We start from the raw sequence: 12,879 nt of genomic DNA on the forward strand, positions 1-12,879 counted from the left end.
AATGTTTTTAGCTGATTAACCAATGTTACTTTTTTTTTTTCCTAGAGAGCATTATCTCTGAGCTCTGATAATGGCTAACATCTCCCAAATCATTTGCTGCTGGTGATAATTTAGTGGAGTTTGCAAACATTTTTTTATTTTTTATTTTTGGTTTTTCAAGACAGGGTTTCTCTGTGCCTTTGGAGTCTGTCCTGGAACTAGCTCTTGTAGACCAGGCTGGTCTCAAACTCACAGAGATCTGCCTGCCTCTGCCTCCTGGCTAGTTTGCAAACATTTTGATGCTATGAAAAGAGATACTTTCTCGCTTTGATGTCTGTGTGTACACTAGAGTCAGACTTACCTTTTAGGAATTGGAAAAGACTTGCATCTAAAATGAGTGCTGCTGTCAGTAGTGAAGAACTGTTGAGACACAGTTGCTGAAATGGCAATTGGGAGTAGTGGTCCACTTGTCTGAGTAGTTTGGGAAAGGTTCCATTTTAGGCATAAGCAAAAGAATGTGTAATACATATGAAAATGAAAAAAAATGTTTAGAATTTCCAATCAGAGTCTCTGAGGAAAAGGCTACTTTATTCAGGTCAGTTATTTTGAATTTGAAGTAATACTGGTTCTAGTCTCTCCTTTATTTAAGCTGTGAGTATAAACTATTCCTCAGGTCTCTGGTATCTGTTATTATTTGGCTCTTTACTTCCAGTGAATGAAAGAAGAAATGAATGGATATAAATAAATAAATAATTGAGTGCTAACTTGAGAGCCAGGCATTATATAAGATATTGTAAGTCCACACTTAAGACACTGTTCCTGCTTGCAGAAGTTCAGCTACCTTGCAGAAGGTAAATATACCGAGATAAGAAGTAACACAGTGTGCTTAGTACTGTCGCAGAGCTAGGAAAAAAATGCTCTGGAAACCCAGAGGATGGAGCAATTGATTAGGGACGAATTAAGGTATACTTCATGAGAACATAGCAGGTGTAAACAGTGTGGTGTGTATGCAAGAGCAGGAACTCAAATCTTTATTTGGTCCCGATGAAATTCATCAGTGTAATTTGAGATAGCTCCATATTGTTAACAAAGTGGATATTAATCTGCTAGTCCAGACCATTAGTTCAAACTAGTTCCCTGTGGGACACATTGTTCTGTAGACAATTTTTGTTAGGCATGCACACATTTTAAAGCATGTGAAGTAGATATGAGGCTTTTAAAAACTGGGAAACTTCAAATGAATATACAGATGTTTTACATTTGTAACACATCAAAAGAATTGCCATTACTATCACACAATATAGTTGTGTTTATGCGCATGGTTATGTTGCACATGAGTGCCAATACCCTGAGAGGTCAGAGGCATTACATCTGGAGTTAAAGGCAACTTAAGCCGCCATATTTTGGTGCTGGGAATCAAACATGGGTCCCTGTAAGAGCATACATGCTTTTCACCACTGAGCCATCATTCCAGCTTCTGCCTTTGAAATCTTAGCTGTGCATCCATTGTTTTCCCCCAGTTCTTCAGTAGGTTTGTGACTTCACTAATGTATTCCAATCTTCACTAAGGCATTCTCTTCGGGGACATCGAGGAGAAATTTGTAAACTTGTAGTTGCTTTCTATTTCTACTTATTTCCTTATTTACAACTGATGAGGGCTATCATCTCCATTGATGTTAAATATAAATTATATCCCTGGGCTTTTTTAGTCTTTCAGCAGTTCTGTTGTATGAAAGAGTAGCAAACTTCTAGGCCCACCTCTGTTAATAATAAAACCTTCATGTTGAACAAATACCTAAGTGTCTGGCATTCTAATTTTCATGTTCTTAAATGAGGTTGGGGCAACATGACCCCTCTGGAAGCAGATAGCATTTATGATTCTTTTACTCTGTAAGTATATCTCATTTTTTGGTATTAGTTTGTATAATCTGAAGAGTCTTTTGCTTTTTTTTTTTTTTTTTTTAGGAAAACAGCCGCCATTTTGTACTTTATTTACTTCTTTTTTTTTTTTTTTTTATGTACATTGGTCTTTTGCCTGCATGAATATCTGTGTGAGGGTGAGATCTTGGAGTTACAGACAGTCATAAACTGCCATGTGGGTGCTGGGAATTGAACCTGGGTCCCCAGGAAGAGCAGTCAGTGCTCTTAACTACTGAGCCATCTCTCCAGCCCGAGTCTTTTGCTTTTTTAAATAAGGTTTTCCATCTATAAACCTATTTTCTCAATGTTTTTTTCATAATCATAAGTCAGTCTCTTTAGGTTTTGTTTTTTTGCTCTATTTCTTCCTCCTTCCCTTTTGTGACATTTCCTTTATGCTTTCATTCATTTTACTTTTCTTTCCTTAGTTTGAAGCTGCCTGGGCATTGACTAATATAGCATCTGGAACTTTTCTGCATACCAAGGTAGTGATTGAAACCGGAGCTGTTCCAATTTTCATCAAACTCCTCACTTCAGAACATGAAGATGTGCAGGAGCAGGTAAGTTTCTAACTTGTGCAGCATGTTGTATATAGAGATTTTAATTTTCTCTAGAAAATACTACTTGTAATTTTGACCTCTCTTCGTTTTTATTTAAAATACATTAATTTTTTTTCAGTCTCAGATATGAAGTGGGTAAGAATGAACTGCTCTAGCCGTAATTCCGAGGTTTTGGTGAGAATGGTCTCAGCATCTTTCTGTACATGAAAGAGCTCAGAGAGACATAAAAGGAGTGCAACCGGGGCATCGTGGGCGGCTGCCAGGCTTATGTCTGGGATGCACTGACCTTTTCTCTTCATGTATAAGGCACGTTTTATTTGAAAAATACTGCATTACATTGAATGGAATCATTTTAATAGATTTCAGTAGTCAATTTTCAAAGTTTTCTTCTAAGAAGGAAATTTTGATAATATGATGAAGTAGATCATCCAAAGAAAATCAAAGTTGGGTACTTTTGTTTTTGCTCTACATGTTCATCTGTTGATCTCCTATTCCGTTCATCATTTAGTTTCATGAAATTTTGTATCTACTTATCACTAATATTGGAAAGTTTTCTTAGTGAGGTTACTTCTCCAAAAATATGTTACCAATTATCCAGTACGAACTCATATTTTTCAGTAATTCATTATCTAGTCCTTAATTTTACATTTGCTATTTCTAGCTTACTAGTGTTAATAATATAATTGTGAACATCATTGTGTATTGTTTTTTATGCGCTTCTGGGTTATCTGGCTATTTTATTAAGGAAAAGGGACTACCCTGTCAAAGAATATAAAAATGATAATGTGTATATTAGCTTCACCAACACAGACAGAGAATACTTTTTTAAGACAGGGTGGCAGGTCTTACTATATGTATAGCCTTGGCTGACCTCAAGCACACAGAGAGCACTTGCCTCTGCCCCCTAGGTGCTGCTGGGATAGAAGGCACACATCACCACATCTGCCCTCCTCTTGATGATATTATTTCATATAGTAAGAATTGTATTTAAAGTATTTTTTCCTTGCCTTATTTTAAACTTTTTTAAAAATTTTAATCTTAGGTTTCAAGTAGAGGTTAAAAACAACAATTCATATTTTAAATTCTAAAATAAAACTTTCCCAGTTGAAAACATAATACTTTTGTTTTTCCATGAAAACTTTGCAGTGAGACTATGATAAAATGATAATTTTCATTTGTGTAAGTACTTATATAATTAAAATTTACTACCATTTACTTTTAAAATTATACTAAACATTAATTTTAAATTTTTAGTGATAATCTAATTTTCACCTCAGTTATTATTTGTACTTTGTTCATGTATTTTTCTCTCTTATTCAACAATCAGTACCATTGTAGCTAGAAGATTTCTTGGCAAAGGAGCAAATTTCTAAGAAATTTTGCTAGATATATTTTGTCTCTCTTGGTAGATCCAAAATAGACTCCTTCCACTCTTTATGATTAGTATTGGGAGTTCACTAGAGTGTAAGGGAAACTTTTTAAGTGCCCTTACCTTATGATTTAAATATTATAGCATTTCATGTAAAATTTTCCTTTCCTATGGTTTTTCACATGTTCTTGAGAACCATTGTCTCTTTTATTTTTCTCAGGCTGTTTGGGCACTTGGTAACATTGCTGGTGACAATGCAGAATGCAGGGATTTTGTTTTGAATTGTGAGATACTTCCACCTCTTTTGGAGTAAGTATTGTGTTTCAGTTTATCATAATTAAGTTAACTTTACATTTGGACAGAGTGGTATATACTCCTCCATTTCTATATAACAGTTAAATTCTCAAACAGTATTTTATTTTGTAGTTTTTACTATGATTTGCCAGGCCTAAAGTTACTAGAAAATAGGTAAAATCAGAAAAAAAATCAATTTGTACCCTTTATAAAATGCCTTTTATGAAGTCAGTAGGTGGTGGCACATGCTTTTAATCCCTGTACTTGGGAGGCAGAGACAGGATCCCTGTGAGTTCAAGGCCAGCCTGGTCTACAGACAAGTTCCAGGACAACCAGTGCTACACAGAGGAAACCTTTCTTGAAACACACACACATACACACACACACATACACACACACATACACACGGAGTCTTCTATGTTCTCTTAATCTGTACTTATTAGTAGTCATCACTTAAACTTGGTGCCTTCAGTGCTAAAATAATTCTAACAAGGACATGTACTACTTGATAATAGCATTTAGGTGGTTCCATAGCATGGCCATTTTTTAAGATTAGAAATATTACGTATATATTGTGTGTGTATTTGGGGATAGGGCATATATACATGACAGCAGTTGTCCATGAAGACCAAAGGAGGGTGTGAGATCCCTGAAACTAGAGTTATATATAGGAAGCTGTGAGCTAGGATCTACTCAGATCCTCTGCAGGAACAGCAAATGCTCTTAGCCACTGCACTGTCTTTCCAGGGCCTCATAAAATGAAATCTTTAATACTTAAACAAATTGTGTATTTATGATGTCTGCAGAATTTTTTATTTGATTTTGAAATGTCTGAAGAACAATGACCATAAGAGATTTTTCTTTGCATTCTTGAAAGTTACTTTTTACTTACAGTAACTGAGCACATGGTTTCTTCTCTGGCTGCTTTACTTAAAAGATTTATCTGTATTTATGTGTCTGTTGGGCATATGTTCATGTGAGTACAGGTGCCTGAGGACAGAAGAGGGTGTCAGAGTTTGTAGAACTGGAGTTACAGTGCTTGTGAGCTACCTGAGATGGGGCTGAGAAGTGAACTCTGGAAGAGCAGTGAGTGCTCTTAACTGCTGAGGGTATTCACCACTTGACATTTAAAAATACATTATACTAGGGGGCTGGAGAGATGGCTCAGAGGTTAAGAGCACTGACTGCTCTTCCAGAGGTCCTGAGTTCAATTCCCAGCAACCACATGGTGGCTCACAACCATCTACAATTCAATCTGGTGTCCTCTTCTGGAAAAAAACACTGTATGTATAATAAATAAATAAAAATCTTTAAAAAAAAATAAAAATACATTATACTATAATGTAAGAAAATTGTTGGAAAGAGAGATTATTTATACAAGGTAATTAACATTCACTGAAAGGATCTTTAGGTTAAATATCCATGACGAGTGTGTGTGTGTGTATGTGTATGTATATATATATATATATTAAACAAAGTATTAAAAAAACTAAACAAAGAGATGATTAGAAGAAAGAAATAACTATCACCTTTTCAGGGGAGGTATTAAATAGGCTAAATTGAAACATCTAGACTAGTTTGCAGCCCTTTGTTCTAATAAACAACAACACAGAAATGATTTCTTGGCTTGCAGGCCACTGAATTGTTAACTACAGCTTTACTACTGTGGTCTGTAGGTTTGTTGTGATGTCCTTGCCTTTGCTTTGAGGGTGACATTGTCCAGATAGACTTCAAAGTGCTTGAGAAATACTGAATTCTTCCTTAATTTTCCATAGTATTCAGTAGTGAAGCCAGAGGAAGTCACTTTTTATAAGCCCATTCTGAGTGAGTCTTTTTCCTCTTGATTGGCTTCAAGTTGTGTAAAGTTATTTTTCTTTTTGATTATTTGAAGTAAAATAATTATCGTCTTAAACGTAACAACAATTTTGTCTGGAACTTTCATTGATTTAGTTTAAAAATTATTCAAAACTCAGCTCTGTGCTTGCCTTTTAAGTTGTTATTGCCACAAGTTATATCATTATATATTGTGTTCTATTGCTACCCTTTAAGTCACAGGGAAAAGCTTCTTCCTCATTTATGTATGTCATGATCTTTAGTAATGTTCCTTATTTGTGTGGTTTTTAGCTATTCTTGATTGGCCCTTTATTTCAGCCTGGAAGATTTCCTTTAGACAATCTTGTGAAGCAAACCAACCATTGATGTCCTTCCTTGACATATCAAATTGACAAGGAGTCCCTGCTTTCTCATGAAGCTTTGACAAAGGAATGTTGATTATAGATGTGTTGGGTGACTCTTTTAACTTCATCTCTGTAAATATGTCACCACGTTACCTCTGTCCTCCTTTATAGTTAATGAGAAAACAACTGTTAACATCACCAGTGAGCCTTTGTATACATGATGAACTACTTGTCTCTTCACATCTGGTATTTTCCTCATTAGGCCTTTGAGACTTTATGTGTCCTAATGTGAATTTCTTTCAGTTTATTTTTCTTAGAGTTCTCACTTTCTTGGTTTGCTGATACAAATATTCTTTCTACTCTGTTTCTTCTTTTCATTTTATATTTCCATTATGTATATATCGGTAGGATTGATTATGTCCCATGGATATTCTCTATATTTTTGTCTTCCATTTATTTCTCAGACCACCTGTCATTTTAATTGGACTGCCTTGAGATAATGCATGGATTCTTTCTGCCCATTCAGATCTATTGAAACCCCCTAGTGAATTTTTAATTTCAAACCTATAATTTCTGTTAGTGTCCTATAATTTTCATATTGACAGTTGTCTATTTTTTATTGTTTCCTTTCATTCTTAAGATCTTTTAGTTTTTAGTATTTTTGAGCATATTTAAGATAATAAAATTAGCCGGGCGTTGGTGGCGCACGCCTTTAATCCCAGCACTCGGGAGGCAGAGGCAGGCGGATCTCTGTGAGTTCGAGGCCAACCTGGTCTACAAGAGCTAGTTCCAAGACAGCCTCCAAAGCCACAGAGAAACCCTGTCTTGAAAAACCAAATAAAAAAAAAAAAGATAATAAAATTACGGCATGTTAATTATAGTAACACTCAATGTCTGATTTTTTTTTTTTACTCTGTATGCCTCTTAATTCCTTGTTGAAAACAATATTTTGATTATAATAGAACTTGGATTATTCTCTCTGGGTTCTAATGTTCCTTATTATAGTTGGTTGTTTAAAATTTTTTTTAAGTTAACTTTGGAAAGCTTGTGTTGTTGGTTGTCGTCTCTAGTGTTTCTGTGCCTTTAACTTAATGGGGAGTATAGTTTAACATCATCTTAAATGTTAGGAGGCATAAAAAGAAGGGGGCAATTATGAAAATTAGTTTTATTCATTTTATTTTATGCATTTTTGCCTGCATGTATGCCTATGTACCATGTGTGTACTTGATGTCTGCAGAGATAAAAAAAAAAAAAAAGTAGTTGGCTCCCCTGGAACTGGAGTTAACAGCTGGTTGTGACTTACCATATAGATGCTGGGACCCAGACCTGTATCTTTGCAAGAGCAAAAAGTGCTTAGTGGCTGAGCTAATTCTCCAGTCTTCGAAGATGTTCTAAAAATTGTATGCTATCAGCCATGTGGTGCTTAACTGCACCAGATACCACAGTGACTCAGCTCTTACTTTACGCTAAGCCTGGAAGTCAGGCAGATGGCTAGGACCTTCCCAGGTGTTTTCCTGAGTGTGGGCTCTGACCAGAAGATGTGTTGCTATCTAGATGTCTTTTCCAATGGCTTGCTGCTCCAGAGCGTTTCACTCCTTACTTTTTCCTTCCATGTTTTCAATATCTCCCATTTGCCCTATATTCTTCGCTCTAGGTTTTTTATTTTTACTAAGCGTTGTTTCGCTGCTTTTTCACCTTAGAGAGTTTTCAGATAGGCAAAGTAAAGACAAACACACGTTGTATCCATTTTTTAGAGTTCACACTAAGCTGGCAACATATGTATAAGCACTTGGAAACAAGGTATATGCTCTTGTTCTGCTTCCTCTGGAACATGGATCCTCTAGGGAAAAAAGATATTTTAAAGTCAGTGCCAAGCTAGAGAGATGGGTTTGGGCAAGTTTGAATTAAAACACTAGAAATGTTTAGTGATACATTCTGGTCCTTTCATGGATGTAAATTTTTGACTGTTTTCCAGAATTCTGACAAAGCTGATAAGAACAGAGTTTGCAGTGTGTTGTTGTATTGTTTGCTGTTTGTTTGTGGTGCTTCTGGGGAGGGAGAATCTTCTTAGGGTTCCCTTCTTCACCATTTTTGCTGATGTCACTATAAAATAGGATTTTTTTTTTAACCTAGGTTCTCAGTATTTTTAACAGACTTGTGAAGGTCTGTAGCAGCTCAATAAACTCCGGAAATTACCTAGCTAATTTGGTGCATGTGCTCTTTTTCTAAGATATAAAGAACTTGTTTGATGTCACCAGGGTCCATACCTCCCTAAAAATTAAAAACAAACAAACAAAAAAACTACATTAGGGAATCTGCTATTAATCATTTTGTGTGTGCCTGTAGGATTCAGAGGACAGCTTATTGGTGTCAGTTCTCTGCTCCATCATGTGGCTCCTGCAGAGGGAAGTCCAGTTGTCAGGCTTGGTGGCAAGTGCCTCCCTGCTAAGTCACCTATCTCACTACTTTGTATGTCTCCTGTTTAGACATAATTAGCAAAAAGCATAACTAATTGTATCAGTTACATCTGTATTGATGTGCTAAAACACCGTGGCCAAAGTATCTTACAAAAGAGTTTAATTGGGCTGGGCTTGCAGTTCCAGAAGGTTAGAGTTTGTCCTGGCAGAGAGAAGGCATGGTAGCTGGAGCAGCACCTAGGAGCTCACATCCCAGGCCACAAGCAGGAATCAAGTCCACCCCCAGTGGTATGCCTCCTCCACCAGGACCATGCTTACTAATCCTTCCCAAACAGCCACAGTTGGGGATAGCCTAAATATTCAAATGCATATGAGCCTGTCGGTGGCAGTCTCATTGAAACCACAGAATAACAGAAGCATTATGTTGTGTGCATGGGGAACTGTCAGTAACTTCTTAGGAGCTGAGAGAAGAGACACTCTTGTTTCAGACACTCAGTTTCTTAGCATCTATCAGGATTCGTTACAAACCAGTTTTAAAAACACATTGTAAGACCTCTTAAAATAAAAACAATGAGGGCTGGAGAGGTAGCTCAGCAGTTAAGAGCACTGACTGCTCTTCCAGAGGTCCTGAGTTCAATTCCCAGCAACCACATGGAGTCTTGCAAACACCTGTGATGAAATCTGGCCCCATCTTCTGGCCTGCAAGGACAACAGAACGCAGAACACTGTACACACAATAAATAAAGTAAATCTTTAAAAATAAATAAAAGCTAAGAACTTCCTTTGCCTATAACTGACCTTCACTTGACATTACATTCCCTGTTTCCTGATTTTGTATGATGTAGTATTTTCATTATTTTAACAAAAACAATCTTGTACATTTCTTCTGACATCCATTATCATCATGATTTAAGTGTTTAGATCTTCGATTCAGACTTGAAAAAATAGAACGATAATATTTTTAATGAAACTATAAAGAATTTTAAGTTCTCCTTTTCTTTTTTATCAGTTTAAATATTTTATAAAGTCTATCAAAGAGAATTTACTTTTTACAAGAGAATAGTTGAGATGGAAAAGTGAATATAAATAACAGTTCTTTTGTTTTCTTGGCAGGTTATTAACAAATTCAAACAGACTTACCACCACCAGAAATGCTGTATGGGCCCTCTCAAATTTATGTAGAGGCAAAAACCCTCCTCCAAATTTTAGTAAGGTATGAGTGAAATATGCAAGTTAAGAAATCTGTTTCCATAAATAAGTTCATGATAAGATTTCTTTACTTTTGTGATTTTCTCTATTAACTAGACACTATTTATACATTCAACAAATTAAATACATTTTACAGATTTCTACTTTTTCTTTGCCTCTAGTTCCTTTGGTCAGAAACTCAACTATATCCAGATATCTGTATGTCTTACAGATGAATTATAAATGTTTGTAGTCTAGTTCTTTTCATTTATAGGAAATTGAAGTTGTTCCTTTAACCCCCATACAACTAAGGTGATTGTCCAGATCCACTGTTAGGTAATTGAAAATGGAAAATGACACAGAGATTTTGTGATAAATCATCTAACATTCTCACTAGCTGTACTTTATAAAAGAAATTCAATAGTATAACTATAAAAAGGCCTGCATGCAAATATTTAGGGCAGCCTTGCTCATAACTGCAAAAAAAAATACAACCAGAAATTGTACATGTTCCTTAGTTGATATATGGATAAATTAATTGTGGCTTGTTCATTTGGTGAACTACAACTCAGCAGTAAGAAGGAACAAACTACCTAGGCATGCTTCAATCTCAAAAGCATTAAGCTAAATTAAAGCAGTATTTAAGTGTTTCATCTCACATGTTTTAGCAAAGAGGTCTAAAAGAATAAAATTCATATTGGAGAATGTCTGAAGTGCGAAAATTGTCCACCAAAGGGCAGAAGGAAAATTTTCAGAATGTTTGAAGGATTTTATAATTTGGTTAGATGTTGGCTATCCAACTGTATGCATTTTTACAGTACAAACTGACATACCAAAAAGAAATAGACATATTGAATTATATAATTTTCTTGTTGTATTAACCATAATAAACTTGTATTTTTTAAGGCATCTTTAAAAAAATAAATGTCTAATTTTTGAATTGATCATGGATCAGAATACTTTTTTACCTAGAAAAATGTAACTGGTGAATCTGGAAGCAGCACATTGGTGTTGATTGTGCTATTTGTGCAAAGCTTCTATAGGCTTGAAGTCTTCCAGAGTAATATATTAAGGAAGTAAATATATCAGCCTCTCTCATCTTATAGAATGCAGCACATTTTATCACCTGGATTATTGTTATAGCCTTCTAACAAATCATCTTTTTATTATTTATTTCATTTGTTTTGACCAGTTATCAAAGTTGCAAGAATAATCTACAATTTTGAAACCACCCCTCTGTTCCCAGGGACTCCCTATGTTTTATTCAAAGAGCAAGATGATTTTGTTAAATACCCTGTAATAATTGTAACACACCAGCCCAGTGTGATCTCCCTAATTCATGTCCTATTCAGTCTCTCTTTTACTCTCTGGCCTCACTAGGTTGCTATAACTCAGATTCACAAGGCATGCTTTGTTTTAGCTGTTCTCTCTTTAAAAGGACTAATAAATGATTTTTAACAGTTTTGGCCTTAGGACTTCCTTCCATTCTTAAACATTATTAAGATCTGTGTTAGTGACTTTACTGTTGCTGTAGCCATGATCAAGACATGACAACCTGTAAAAGAAAGTGTTTCCTTGGGCTTACGGTTTTGTAGGGGTAGAGCCCATGATATTGGAGCAAAGACACAAGCTGCAAACACATTGACTAGAGCAGAAGCTGAGAGCTCACATCCTTATCCACAAGCAGGAAGCAGAGAGCGCACTGGGAATGGCAAGAGTATTGAAACTTCAAAGCCTGCCCTCAATAACACACCTCCTCCAACAAACCACACCCCTAATCCTTTCCAAAACAGTTCCATCAGCTGGGACCAAGTCTTCAAGCATATGAGCCTGTGGGGGTCATTGTCATTCAAGCTACCACAGCATTCAAATTATTTTTTATATGGCTTACATGTAGTAATACTAGATTAAAAATTTAAACTACATAAAGTTTGAATATTAATGAATTTATAAAATAATAATGAACCAATTACATGTTCAGTAATACTTTTTACAAAAAGCATGTTTCAAAAGAAAAGGAATTTTATAAGAAGAGTACTTCTGAGAGTGTGTGTTCAATGTGGGTCGGGTGGTTGAACATAGAGCCTTTTGTGCTAGACCAGGGAGCTACATCCTCAGTCTTGTTGTTTGTTGTTTTAAGACAGGGTCTAATATGTAGCTCAGACTGGCCTGACACTCACTATGTGAACCAGGGATCTCAAAGACAGAGATTCATCTGTCTCTGCCTCCCCTGTGCTGGGGATAAAGATGTGAGCCACGTGCCCAGACTGTGCTTTTTTTTTTAAATAGGATCTTACGATGTTGTACAAGCTAGACTTGAACTTGTTTGTAATTTTCTTGCTTATGCCTCTAAAGTGCTAAGGTTGTAGGTGTGTACTACTGTGCCTTGGTCAGTTTTACAAGTCTTGTTTCTTTCTCTGTGCTAATTTGCTGTGCTGTTTTGTTTTTGCTGAAGACTGTGATAGTTTTATGGGTAGTTGAATGTAAGTTTTTTGATAATATACCAAAACTTGAAGTGGTCTGCTTAATTGAGACAAGGTTTCACTGTAAAATCTTTGCTGGGTTGGAAATGTTAAACCAGGCTACCCTGGGACTCAAGGAGCTGCACCTGGTTCTTCCCAGATGTTTGTGGTAAAGGCATGTGTCACCTAACCCCATCTGAGTGGTGCTTTCTTAAAGAGTTCCTTTTGTTGAGGAGTTTATACTCCAACATTGAATTTTTTCTTCTCTATTACATGAAAATCCATCAGTTTTACATTGAATTTGAGGAGCCTTTTTCTCACAAGTGATCTTATAACATTGTGCTTTGGCCACTTCGAAAATATGGTCCCTTAAATTACTATTGGAGTGTGTGTGTGTGTGTGTGTGTGTGTGTGTGTGTGTGTGTGTGTGTGTGTCTGTCTGTCTGTCTGTCTGTCTGTGTCTGTGTGCGTGCGCACATCTGTATGTGTGTATGTTACCTTCAATACTAGCAAGCT

The 12,879-nt window shown here is 36.0% G+C and overlaps 1 protein-coding gene across 2 annotated transcripts in view; it reads left to right on the plus strand.

The window, feature by feature from the left end:
• Positions 1-12,879, plus strand: part of Kpna5 (karyopherin subunit alpha 5) — a 59,841-nt gene that overhangs the window by 11,736 nt on the left and 35,226 nt on the right. For both annotated transcript variants that reach the window (XM_040728113.1, XM_040728112.1), the window contains exons 6-8: positions 2,325-2,456; positions 4,046-4,134; positions 9,827-9,926. In XM_040728113.1, coding sequence (XP_040584047.1) covers positions 2,325-2,456; positions 4,046-4,134; positions 9,827-9,926 — 321 coding nt within the window. The remainder of the gene's footprint in view (positions 1-2,324; positions 2,457-4,045; positions 4,135-9,826; positions 9,927-12,879) is intronic.

This window comes from Mesocricetus auratus, unplaced genomic scaffold (genome assembly GCF_017639785.1).
Source record: "Mesocricetus auratus isolate SY011 unplaced genomic scaffold, BCM_Maur_2.0 Super-Scaffold_100018, whole genome shotgun sequence".
NCBI lineage: Eukaryota > Metazoa > Chordata > Mammalia > Rodentia > Cricetidae > Mesocricetus > Mesocricetus auratus.